Source organism: Ceratosolen solmsi, unplaced genomic scaffold, assembly GCF_000503995.2.
Source record: "Ceratosolen solmsi marchali unplaced genomic scaffold, CerSol_1.0 scaffold7, whole genome shotgun sequence".
Taxonomy (NCBI): domain Eukaryota; kingdom Metazoa; phylum Arthropoda; class Insecta; order Hymenoptera; family Agaonidae; genus Ceratosolen; species Ceratosolen solmsi.
In genome coordinates, this window is record NW_011948413.1 from 10,769,029 (window position 1) to 10,783,521 (window position 14,493).

The 14,493-nt window shown below is 33.1% G+C and overlaps 1 protein-coding gene across 6 annotated transcripts in view; it reads left to right on the top strand.

Moving 5' to 3' along the window:
• The first annotated feature begins 662 nt into the window (after nucleotides 1-662).
• Nucleotides 663-14,493, top strand: part of MESK2 (misexpression suppressor of KSR 2) — a 59,313-nt gene continuing 45,482 nt past the window's right edge. For 4 of the 6 annotated variants that reach the window (XR_913062.1, XM_011506176.1, XM_011506172.1 and 1 more), the window contains exons 1-2: nucleotides 663-786; nucleotides 12,678-13,063. Coding sequence is in view for 3 of the 6 variants with exons in the window: in XM_011506176.1 (XP_011504478.1) it covers nucleotides 12,843-13,063 (221 nt within the window). In the remaining 3 variants the exon portion in view is untranslated. The remainder of the gene's footprint in view (nucleotides 787-12,677; nucleotides 13,064-14,493) is intronic. The other 2 variants (XM_011506174.1, XM_011506175.1) reach the window with 1 other exon arrangement.

The window sequence follows — 14,493 nt, forward strand, 5'->3', positions numbered from 1 at the left end:
GGATAAAACATTGCGATATCGGCTTGCGGTATAAGCGATTTCTACCTTACCATCGAGCAGTAAATCATCATGGAAATCCGCAAGCATACCCCCGGGTCACGTGGTAATGATTTTCTTTTGGAATTTGATTCGATGAAGCGTGCGGTAAGTTGATTGTGTCGCCATCTTTTTAGCTCGTCACCTCGTCGAGCAAATGTCCCGAGCGACTCACGTTAATCTCGTAAGAAAAAAAAAAAAGGAAAAAAACGAAAACTGGCATTCGTTTCAACTCGTTCGTCAACAAGTTTGAATTAACCACTGGTAAGCACGTAGGTAAGGTCCTTGTCCTCAGCCTCATCAAGATATTCGCGGCGGTGCGAGCGTGAGATGACTGACTTTGACCCGAGAGCCCGTAGATGTCGGTACTCGGCGAATCGGTCAGGACATCTTGACTCGACTGCGCAAGCCGCCGCGCGCACTCCCCCATTGACCGACTCGGCTCCTCGTCATCGTCGCGAACCTCCTCGGCAGACTCTATTAACGGCAGGCGATAGTACTATACGGTGCCTTCGAGACGGACGGACCGTCAAGTGTGTCGTCGCTATATCAGGAAAAGCCAGCTGAGCCAGACTCGCAAGTGTCGACTGGGACTCACGGGGACCCCGACGAGCGAATTGAGATTGACTCCACAGCTATCTAACGCCCGAGAGAGTGCGATAAGAGACTAACGACAATCGCTCATCGGGTCCTCGAGCCATCTGCGTCATCCTCTGCCTCGTCTACTAGCCACTAGGAATCAACGACAAGGTAAGGATCGCTCCTGCCTCCAACCGCGCACTATCGATGTACATAATACGCGCTCGTTGATTATTACCACACGCGAGTCTATTCGCGCGAGAAGGCCGTCAGCTGCTGCTGCCACCGCCGCCGCCGCCGCCGCCGCCGCCGCCGCCGCCGCCACCGCCGCCGCTCCTGCTGTTTTTCTTTCATTTTACTTGACGATCGTTCCTTAAATTATGCTGTCGCCGTAGAAGATATAATGTTCATGTACCTACATTTCCGCGTTCCGCTCATCGACATTCGTACGTCCACGCGTCGTTCCACACTTTTTTTTCTATCTCTACGCATCTGTATGCGATCTGGTACGCGCGCTCGTTTATATGCGGATGAGTAAGTGTGGGCGCGCGCGCCCGCGTTTATGCATGCGTGCGCGGGTCTGCTCTACAAAGGCGCCCAGCCAGTACGAAATCGATTGGTGCGGGATTTCCTTTTATTATATAGGTATGTCGTAGTAGTAGTCGTCGTCGTCGTCGTCGTCGTCGTCGTCGTCGTCGTCGTCGTCATCCTCCTCCTGATCATCGTCGTCGTCGCCGTCGTCTGCTTCAACGTCATCGTCGTGCTCGTGGCCGACGGCGTTGTCGAATCGTTCTCAGCATCCTAATCGTCTTCGTAGAAATCAATCATCAGACTTACAATTGCGTTTGTCAAGTTTTTATATAAAATAATTGAAAATATATAAAAATAAATAATTGAATGTAGGGGACAATTTCACATTAATTAATTGGAGACAGTTGTCGCGTTACTGTGTCATGATTTTTATTACTTTGGAAGTTTTGACTAAAATTTTTAATTTAATGTACATACCCAATTGCGTCTGATAATCTGTAATTACTTAAATGAAATATATGTTCTTACGGTATAGAACTTTTATTTTTAACAGTATTCTATACTGTGTACATATTTGTGTATGTGTATATATAGTATATATATATATATATATATAGTATATATATATATATATATATATATATATATATATATATATACTAGCGGCGACGGGCTACTGATAGAAAAGCGTTTGATTATGTCGAAAAAAACGTAAAACATTTGTGACATGAAACTAAGTACTCAACATTTTTATTAATAGAGCATTATCTATCTTTACTAGGAAAAGTTGGCATTTCATAACATATTTAATATATAAGCCTATTAAAGAAAAAAAGTTATTGTAAAAAGTGGTATAAGATCCTTATAGTACCATTATTTTTAGGAAATGTAAGGCAAGAATAAAATTGATATTTCGCTGAAAGTATTTATTTTATGATTAAATAATCGCTATAGGATACTTTAAAATTTTTATGTGAAAGTAGATCGAACTGAGTTCCTCCAGTTCTCATTTCTTCATGTAAAAATGACTAAATGATACTATTTTTAAAATGCCTTTGTGATAGCATTTTCCAATGAAAAAATTATAAAACTGGAATACCTCAAATGTGTGATTTGCTATTGATGTGTATTGTGTATTTATTAAATATTTACATTTACTTATTTTAATTATATTACATGCATTTGAAATCTTCAGTTGGCATAAAGTATCATTTAAATATGTCAAAAAGTCCCTAAGAGACGATAAAAGACGCTTTAAATCATTTAAGAAAATACATTATTTTATCTTCTACATAAGCATAATTAGTTGATAGACAGTTCGTCGGTTTAGACAGCTGTGAAAGAAAGCATTTCGCTACTTGAATTTCAATTTCATGTCATAATGGAATGCTATTTTTATGAAGATATTTCAATGTATTATGTAACAATATTATTGTATTATTATGAATTTTTCTAAATACACATATTATATTATTGATACTTCGTTTAATATTATTAACATATCAATTTATATGAAATATTCTGTTCCTTATTGACTCGGCAGACAAAATTCTCACAATTGGAAGACAAAATTTTATTAATATTAATTGCAATAAAATAATTATATTTTAGATTTTTATTTTCAAGTATTAAATATGTTTATAGAACATTTGATAGATGAAAAATGTCATTAGTTTTGAATTATTTTAAAATTATTGGAAACTATTGTAGCAAAAAATTTAATACTTGGAATAAATTGATATTATAGTTTAAAAATTACGTATTCCATAATTAAGTGTAATTGCATTCATAAACCATATAATTAATTGATGAATTTAATTTAAAATTTTTTTTAATATTAATTATTAAACGTACAAATGATAATTTTATTAAAAGCCAGCTAGAGATAAAGATTTTTCTTCATTTACACATAATTTAAGCATATTAAACAGTCTAATTCTTTTGGGTTAACATAGTATTCAATGTATGTAAATAATCATTTATTCAAATTATTCGGTCAATAATTATATTCCTGCATTTAATTTTTTTAATTAACATGTGCCATGGGGTTAATACCTCGAAAATTGTCATGAAAATTATAATCAAGGATTCATTTTAAAAACAAATTAATCGCAAAATTTAGAACAATTACAGGGAGTACATATATAATTATCGTCTATTGTTGATTGTTTTAAAGAAAAAAGTCTTTATTAAACTCTTAAATCAATATTGATATCTGTATTTAAGCATTATAATGAAAAACGTCGTTTAATAAAATTAAAGAAAAGTCGTATAAGAATGCGTTCATTTATTATATATTTTTGAAATTATAGTTTATCTTATTCGATAAATACTCGATATTTATGTAAATAAAGTTCTTGTGTAGTAAATGTGGAAAATGCATTGCAATACTAAGATTACTAAGATTTGTTATCCATAATCTTACCGAAGCTATTGAACTGCACTTTTATTAATTTTATTATATTTGTTTAAATTTAAAAGGTTTAAATTTTATCAGTCATTATACGAAAATATATGCAAATATTTTAATTTTTAATATGTGTATATTAATCAAGTTCATGCTATTTATGCGTATATGTAAAAATTAAAATATGCTGATTTTTAAACGTAAGAAATTTTAAAAATGAAATAAAATTTAGTTTTAATTTATCAATACGCCTGATGCATGATTATTGATGAAGATATAGCACTGTGCAAATGATTTGTAATCTGCCAAATGTTGGATATTCTTATTTACTTTAAATCTATTAATATCAAATTTCGACCCTTTAAATACAATATACGTCCAAAGGTAAAATAAACGGTATTAATCTCTTATTGGACGAATGTACGGAAGATGCTCCTTGTACTTAATGACGTCAGTCAGGCACTGAATTATTAGTTCTATTAGTTGATAGAAAAAGATAGTCATTCAAGATTTTGTTTTATCAACTAGGGAGAAGCTTTTGTTCTTAAAGCTCCGTTCGAGTCTATTCGCGCAAACTTCTAACCTGATTTAATTAAAGTTCACCGAATGCTTAGTTCAATCTTATATCACAAAATTAATATTTCTTTCAACACAATTAATTGGCCTTTCGATATGCACTTAAACATTTCATTTATAAATTTCATTTATGTTTGAAGTACTTGAATTTAATTAAATTGACTTGAACATCCTAATAATTGTAAGTTTAAAAGCATTCGTTACTGAACAATTACGAGATATTAAAAGCCAATTGTCGAAGCTTATTCTGATCTATCAGATATCAAAGCAAAATATAAAAATGTTATATGTTATTACTACTGCTAGGTCATCCATATGATGAATGAGATAAAAATTTTACAAACGTTTTTTGAAATTATGGAAATAATATAAAAACAGCTTTCTGAATGTTGATCATAGGCACATGGATCAACGATATTACATCGTGTAAATGAAATCATCGCTAATTGATCGACTCAAATATAGCCAACAAGATCATTTGATTGCTTATTTAAACCTGCTTTCGCCGTCACGTTACCTCCCAATTTTCATGACACAATCGTTACGGAGCTTATTAAAGCTTTAACCGAGCACGACTTCATCTTGAAAAACAAAAAACAAAAACAAAAAAACAAAGCGGTTATCGCCAACCTGCTGCCCAGCTTCGCGCGCCCTAACTATCAACAACATTCAATACCGGTCATCGACGTTGTAAAATGAAAATAAAGGAATTAACGCGGGGGAAAGTGCCGAGAAAGCAGTCGTGAAGAAGTTCAGTCTTGATGCGGGGGTGATAGGCTCGAGTTAACCTCGATTCGTCGCTACCCTCTGGCCAGTATACCGAAGCGCACATACGTCATTTACCGTTACTAAGTTTGTGCGCAAAAAAATCAATACCAACAACACACGCGAGAAGCGTAATACGCGCATACGGATGCACCTGGCCGTGTATGTGCGGCTTTTTCGAGCGAAGGTGCGGGTGAAGGCGAAAGAACGAAAGGTCGAAATAGCGTAAATGCGGATGTTGTGATAACGCAGAGGGAATTATTGAACTTGGAAGAAATAAGGGGGAGCACGGAAGGGAAATTGGAAAACTCGGCTTTTTAATGCATGTGGCATTAGCCAGTTTCAAACGTAACTTAAATCATGAAAACTTGCACGAAATTTATCGAGTTCATCGAGGTTTTTGCAAGTTCTAATTTATTTAATGAGAAAATAACAGAATTTATTATTCGATCGATAATAATACCCAATAATAAGAATACCTATTAATAGATATAAATTATTAATAAATTCAATGGAATTTTAAGGATTTTAAGGAATAAGTGATTTAAAACATTATATGCAGTATGATGTAATTACTTAAAAACAGTTAACTCACGTAACAATATGATTATATTTAACTACTTGTATTGTCAAATTAATAATTCAGCGTTTAAGAAATATAAAATATTTTTAATTTAAGCGCTTATATTTAATTTCTTTAAAGTGAGACTTCATTTTCATCGTCCTTATTTGGCGTTAAAAGTACATTAAATAAAATTGATTATTTCAATCTTTATCATAATAAATTATCGGTTTCACTCAATTAAGCCTTTTAAAATTACGGGTAAAAGTAAATAATTTAAAAATTACATTTGATTTCTTTTTTCATTGGCAGTACGACATTTTTAAAAATTTTTTTTTTTTTTTTTAAACAAAAAAGATCTTTGGTACTACATCTGCCATATACTATATATTCATAAAATTTTTACTCTTTACTGAAGTATATTTGACATTGATATATAATAGTTAAAATATCGATATCGAAGCATCAGATTGAATCACTTAATTTATATAAATAAGACTACATTAAATAAGAATTGTTGCTACCTGTTATTCACTTAAATAGATATACAATTTTCTATTTTTATGCTGGAATGAAGATATAAATGTTACAAAATACTTATACTTTAAAGATCTTTTTACAGGTAGTAAACTAATAAATGTTAGTATTTAATTAATTAAAATTATCATAATAATAATTTATAAATATGTCTTTAATGTTTAATAAATTGAACTTATTAAATTTTCATAAATCTTTTTTTAATATCTTTATACGTTGTTTAGGATACTATTAGCTTAGGACATACATTGTGAGTTATATATTATTTTCTATATAATTATAAACACAAATAACTTAATGTATTATACAATAAACTAGTATATTATCTACTTATTCATTAAACAAATATATTCATTTAATACTTCACTGCGTCATCGGTATTTAAGAGTGTAAGAAAAATAGAAAAATTAACATTACTGAATGATCGATTTAATCAAAGTACAACGATAATTATATATATAAACACGTAGTTTATAAATTAAAATTCATTAGAGTCGAGCATACGGGTAAAAGAGAATGTAGAATTAGATAATAAAATATTGATTTCGTATAAATGAACGTAGTATATTCTTGTGTTAAAAAGATGTATTGTTTATTTAGAAAAAATCGTTGAACAAAATAAATTGAACTAACTATATATATATATATACTGATACTCTGTATAGCTATGTTTCACATTATATGTTAGTCATGAAGAACTTACTTAATAAAATAGCTTATAATTATAATAGAGATATTCTAAATGGCTATTAATTGACTTTGTTTCTTGCTATAAAATTATAAACAAAAATGAGAAAATGGAAAATTATCTTATAAAGAATAATAAAGAAAGTCTGTAAGAAAGAAATCAGAAGAGAAATGGAAACAACAATAACAATTTCTTCAAAAATCAATAAGATAAATGAGACCTTTGGTAAGAGCATTATTTGTATATGTACGTGAGTGTGTTAGAAAGGCAGCCAAAGAAAGAAATGTATAAAGGAATAAAGAGTGAGAAAGTTCGAGGTTATCTGCGCTTCTATCACCTTCCTTCCATCCGTATGACTCTACTGTAAATTTCCTCCTGCTTCTGCGAATAAAGTTACTAAAGAAGATTTTCTTCACTCTCATTATGAAAGCATTTTTTCCATTTATATACAAGTCAGCTTCTATGGCTCTCGAATCAAAGCAATTCGAAAATTATGATGGTAATGACGTATCATGAACAGAATACCTGATTCGCTTATTCGACGTATTTCTTACGTTTTGTACAAGCTTATTTCATTTCCGAGGTAAATTGCTGTTTAATACTTCATGTCCTTGCGGCGTTAGAGGTTTTGAAACTCTAAAATCAACTATGATTTTATATTAAGTAATTTTAAATTAAGTAAAAAATGTAATATTGTTCAAATATTGGATGTCATATATATATATTGTTATTAATATTATTATTAGAAGAAATCATTCGTGATATTCAGCATTTTTCAAAATAATTCATAAACAGTATCTTATTTTCTATGAACGTAGTTTTAAAAAAAATAATTTTTCTATAATTATTTTTCAGTTGAAGTTAATTAGTATTTTCAAGGCCGTGATTACTATTTATAGTTTTTTTAATTGCCTTTATTCTTTTCTAAAGCTTATCTATTCATTTAATAAATTTACAATTAAAAAGAGTACATGCAACAAATATATATATATATGTATATGTATATTTTTTTTTATATTTTTTTATATTTTTTTATATATTTTATAGAAGCAACTTAGGGAAGCTCGGAATAATATACTTGGATTTGTTTGCGATGAATTAATATAGAATTTGCCGATATATTATTTTTTTTACATGAGTTATATTTATTTCGGTTATGTATATCTTCCAATTTATTTAAAAATTTATTTTTTAGTCTATTCAATTCTTTAATATCAAATAATATTTTATGTATTGGTCTTTTTCTTTTATTGTCAGTCTCTCTCTCTCTCTCTCTCTCTCTCCTGATGTTTCATGTCTTATAAATCTATAAATAATGATATTGATAAGTTGTTAGAAAATTAATAGTTTTTTTGAAAATTGCTGAGTAGTTGTTCGACAATTAGTAATATAATAGTAGACTAATTTCATCAAATAATAATAAACTATTTTCGAATATTTGTGCATATGATTATGTTATTGTTTTTTCTCCTATAAATTATAAAAATTCTAGGCCCAAAATGTAATTAAAATGTTGACGTTGTTTAAAAAAGTAATAAAATAATAAAATTTTCAATATCATATATTTTGTATGAATATTAATATAAGTACTATTAATATAAAGTTAATTAAACGAATCAAATAATGTTTGTAAATGCATTACTAGAATGTGCAAGTATAATATTTAGAAATACGTAAATTTAGCAATCAAAATAGAATCGAACGTTATTGTGTATTAGTTATTGGAATTGAACTTATTTAAAATTTACTTTCTTCGCTGAATTATTCAAATACTTGGAAATATCTAATCTTGCCAGTATGTATTCTAAAATATAAAATAATTCGAGATGTATAATCTCTAAACTTAGGTGCTTTGTGATAATATAGTTTAGGATCTATTTGTGATCTTGCACTTAAATGCCACAATGCAGTTTAAACAGAAGTTAAAAATAATTATTAAACAAATTTATAAATATTATATTATTTTGTTTTGTAAGAAACGTAGTAAGTACTTATAAGGAAATAATACCACTTTTTCGTATTTAAAAAAAAAAAAAAAAAATGAATAACCTGAATTTATTGTACATAATATTATACTGAAATATAAGGTAGTAAGAAATAAACAAGACTGGCTCTTTCTTATAAAAATCGCTATGAAAATGGATTATATATAGAATTCTGTAATAAATACAAACTTTTTTGTTTGATATAAAAATTATGGATTTCGATAAATCAATCAGCATATGAAAATGAAAAACAGATCTTATTGCAAAGTAACGGAGACCCCGAACTACAAATATCGAATTCAGGGCGCGCATAGTTGGTCGACATTGAAAAATGAACACGAAGTCGTGAACAAAAAGTGTAACTCTTGTCGATGTACTTACTACCCGTGATGACGACGACGACAAAAACGAGTATTTTTTTGTTCGAGTATTTCAGGTTGTGAAAGGCTGGCAACCTTCGACAGAGTTTTGATATTGCATAGCGAGTGATGATTTTCGGTTTTCTACCTTCATCTATTCATTATATAATTACATTGATTTTATGTGGTCACGTGACTTCCGTTCTACACCGGATAACGTTTGTCGTTATGGATTTACAAACACGTGGCAAATTAACACAAAATATATGTTATCGGAGCTTTCCGGGAATTGCAAAAAATAGTTCTTAAATTGTGTTACATGATTATAACACGAACAAAATTTCTCGCTCTTAATGCTTAGGATTTCATTCAAAATAATTCGTAAACGTTTCATCGTTTCATGAATTCCGATCTTTCATTCGCACATAGAACTTCAAAAGATTTTCCTACAATTCTGCAAATTTTTGAAAACCTGATTACTGTTTCTCGTATCTTTACTAGTTCAGGATACTCTTTCTAGTAGAGTATCCTTAAATTAGAGACAAATTTTATGTTAAGAAAAAAATGCTTATTTGATATTGAATGATAATAATGATAACTGTCAATGATAATGATAAGTAGGGAAAAAAATTTAATCTCTATCTGAAGTGTCATCGTTTGAGAACTTTCTCGACAAGACTAAACAGCGCAAGCCTAAGTTAAAAATAATGTAATGAAATTAAAATAAATGAAATGAAAAGTCGACTGCGTTGTAGTGCGTGGATCTCCAGCCGGAAAACGTGATTACGCACGGCCTTGATAAGTGATAAAACGCGACGGTGATTAGTGATGAACGCAATATCTATTAAGACACAGAGTGTGTCGTCTCTACGCTCTCGTATCTTTTCGTGAGCCACATGAAACGTTTATTGGCGAAAGGGTTGTATAACACCGATGATCATGACCTCAATTACTCGTAGGTTTTTTTTTTAAAGTCTTATTTTTCAGTCTTGATAGTCGAATATACGTTTACAGCTATAATACTGCAAGTGCTGTACAAATTGGCCAATTAGATTAAGATTTCTGAATCATAAGAACTGAAAGATTTGGCTGGCAGCCTTGGAAAGGAGCGAGCGTCATACTTAGGACTTTGCGCCGTATATCATTATCCTAAAGAAAAAAGAAAAAAATAATGTTTCCCGTGCCTATATAAATCATAAATTATCAAGCAAATAATTTTATTTACAGACTTAATGGTATTAACGTAGTATACGCATGTGTATGATATTTAATGTTAATGAAAACACATTATTTAATCGTTTATTTAGTATCGATATATATGTTGTTAATTGTATTGTCAAGTGTGTGTGTGTGTGCGTGTGTGTGTGTGTGTGTGTGTGTGTGAGCAATGGGAACACATTATTTTCACCTAACACCAATATTACACATTAAAAATTGCATGCTGCAGCGGCATGTGTTGTTGCTGTGTGCAAATGTGAATGCGCATATACACAAGCATATCTGTATAGTTATATGGCATGGCAGAAAATAAAGAAAAAAAAAGTAGCGCGTGACGTGCATGATCCGTTATACGAGTCACATATCCATGTGGAGAAAGTTCATAACCCCCGATTACTGAATTTTTCACGAGCGCGAGCTGCGACTCTGACTTGCCCGACTTGTCCGAGTTGTCCCGAGGTGCTGACACTACCATATCGCGCTCATTCTACTTTATCAATTTGAATTTTTTCTTCCTTCGGCCCTAGAACGTTTTATAGGCTTATTATGGGACGAGTGAAAATCGATGTCGACATACTTTCTAAACTATATGACAATACGAGATGGACAAATAAAAGCTCGGGGTAATTAATGGCCTGGACACGGTGAGATTTCTTGGCAACTTTTGTATTTTTGTCGATGGAAAAACGAAAAACAATATGCCTTTAAGATATTTGTGCTTACGGCTTATATTTCATGCTATTGGCAAATGATTCACACACTTTAATGTTGATAAAAGTGTAAGAGCAAAATGAAATGCATCCGCGCGTTTTCTTCTTTTATCTGAAATTTATATTTAATGGAATGTGTTGTTAAAAGAACTGACAGGGCACAATGTGCTTCGGTGTTACATAAAGCCTCGCTTTTTCTTCTAATTTTCACATTCATACGTATGCCACATGTAGTTAACAATTTGAAGAAGATTTTAATAAACCATTGTACATATATTATTAATTTGTTGATCATTCAAAGTTGAGATGAATTGTCAATTGCAAGGTCTACTTGCTTATATCATTGAGATTAAATATTGATAATACCATAACTATATAAAGACCACCGTCGACTTAAAATTTATCCATTATGCTACTTATGTCGATATTGCAATTCAATTGTTTTATAATTCGAACTCGTATATTATCCTTGCACATTGTATGTGTATAAATAAATTAATCTTGCGTTTTAATTCTTTGATAATTATGTATAACACGTGATTAATAGTATGTTTTGAATAATTTAATCCTATCAGTCCTTTCATTAGCATATGTATTTTAATTAAATTACTATTCGTGTTTAAAATTACAATATTATTAGTTACGAATAATATATGAATATTACAATTTTTGCAAAAGTAAATCAATATCACAACGTTTGTGTGCGTTACATATGATTCAATCAATGCATATACTTTTGCATTATTATTCTAAAATAAACTCCCTATATAATGCATTTGGAAAATCCTCGTTTATTCAACGGAATAGTGAATTTTAATTTAAAATTTCCATGTTTTTAAGATTATCGGCACTATAATTCTAAGGGTGTAACATTTTTTTTTCTAACTCGACAAAAGCTACATTACGTGTTGGCCACTTGCGTTTTTACAAGGAGGTATTATGCATTAGCATACGTTTGCTTGTTTAAAAGAGCCTCGTTTCCAATTCGCGCCACAAGTGAGAGAGAGAGAGAGAGAGAGAGAGAGAGATAGATATTTCAAGTCTCTTTAAATCCTTCATTATTATTTAGTGATTAGAAAATGTTTGAAAAAATTGCCCGTTTTTCGTTAGCTCCCCACATCATTACCCACGGAAATTCTTATGATCAAGAGCTTCAAAGCCTAAACGATATGAAATAATAACGGCGTCTCAACTTTAATCGTTCATTTCTATTGTAAACTTATATGGTGTGCACATTCCATTATTATCGCGCGAGATCTCGAATTTTCCCGTATAAAGCCCCGTAGATGTACGGTTAAAAGTGCCTCCCCCCGCCTGCCGACAGCCACCACCACCGCCGGTACCATCACCGTTACTGAAAAAAGCCCCAATGGAAATCTCACGCGACTCGTCCTTCCGCCATCGCAGCTAGAAAAAACCCCCACCGCGTCGCGCCCAAAGCAAGCACAAAGAAGCAAGCACAAGCAAAGAAAGCAGCGAGTCAGCACCTCCGGGGTAGGAGTCGCCGTCACTTAGGCCGTCACGAGACTCCACTTGGCCCTACATTCGCCCCGACGCATTGAAGAAAACGAAAACGAAAGAAAGAAAGATAGAAAGAAAGAACGAAAGAGCGAAAGTAAGAAAGAAAGAAAGAATAAGAGCGGTCCGCGACGCGTTAAAGTACCCTCGGCCTCGGCTCACAAAATCAGACAAAATCCACCACACGCACGCACTGTCTCTCGCAGCTCTCGCGAGCCACACCTCCCCCGCACGGCCGCGAAAAGGCAGCCACGCTCGCGTTCCTCGCACGGAGACGAGAGAGGCCGTCTAAGGATAAGGATAAGGATCGGCGTTGGAGGGAGCGCCGGAGTTGGCGTCGCTCGGAGCTAAGGAGGCGCCGGGACGCGCACATGCCCGCGGGTATAGGCGCTTCGTACAGGTCCCTCGGGGACCTGGGCGAAGACGTATACAAGAGCACGACCATCGTCGAGCAGAGCCAGACGACAGGCCAGAGCGTCCTCGAGTCCGTGAAGAAGGCCTTCAGCTTCGCCGCGCCCAAGGTCGAGCTTGGCAACAGGAAGAAGGAGCCGCTTATCGAAGACAGGCGCGAGAGCGCCTCCATCGTGTCCAGGTAAACCTTGCGCTCGACGCGCTTTTCTCTTTACCGGCGATGGCGGGTAACTCCCCTGAAACTCAAACACGCACGCGCGCGCGCGCGCGCACACACACACACACACACACACACACAGAGAGAGAGAGACACAGCCGCCCTTCCCTACCATCCACAAACCACCATGACCATCAACCACCAACCACTTCAATGTCAACTCACACCACCCACTTACTACCTTAACCTCCACTTTCCGAACCTGCTCCTGCTCCCTCTCCTACTCCTCCTCCTCTTCCTCCTCCGCTTCTTTATTCACGATCCTACGTGGGATTAGACTTGCCGTTTTTTATTACCTTACTCAGCTGCGTCTGCATTCGAATTTTTCTGGGCTTTGAGGTACGAAGATTTGTTGCATACTTTGGCTGAGCTCGTGCAGTGCCGTAGGGATGCTGGAGTCGTCGCGTCTTCTCCAAGGCTAACGAATGAATTGACATTTTAGATGAAACGAAAAGTCACTTGCAATTTGTGCGAATGCATCGTTATTATTGCATTTTAAGTCTAAAACTTTTTTCCAAATTCATAATCAAGAAATACATGCTCTAGTTGGATGTTCAATTAATTACTTGATATGACGATAATTGGAGTATTTAAAATTCTTAATTGCAATCGATAGATTGCAATGACACAGATTTCGACCTCCAATTTCTCTGTATAAAACATGAGTATTAATGGACGAAACGATTTTTCTAAAAATTCAGTTTTATCATTATATATTTTTCATTTAATAGAAATAGAGCTTTTTAAAAAATTTGTCGTTAACTTTATTTATTTGTTAAAAGTATAATCATCAAAGTTTTCAATTCAAAAATCTATAATTCCGTGAATTTTTATAAAACAACATTTGAATTAATAATTACAACGTTAAAGCGTAGTTTTTCAATTGCATTGCTTTAGAAACTTATAGTTCGCAATTTCGAAAGTCATTTTTTCGTTTTTTTCTTTTTAAATTTGACACTATATTATCGAAAAATGGTTGATTTGTCTAAATTAACTGCAATAAGTTAGAAATTTATCGACGCTTACAGGATTAAATTTTAACGCTCCTAATTGCCACTATGACTTACGGACTTTTTTATAAATTATAAATGTAAATAATTGCGCGCTCGATAAAAGGCAAGATTGTGTTAGATATCATTATCGTGCGTGTCAGAACGTTGAAATGGAATTTTCATCGTCAAAGCTCGACTCGTGTTATTTTATCATTATTTAAGAACAAATTTAATGCCTAAAGTAAAAAAGTACGTTGCATTTCGCAAACAGGACTCGTTGCCACATAAATCAGCTACGGTACTGCATTGACGGAAGACAAGGGAATATGTTTCGCTGCAGACGAGAAGATTGCGAGAGTTGGCTGCTCGCTTGTCTATTCATCTCTCTCTCTCTCTCTCTCT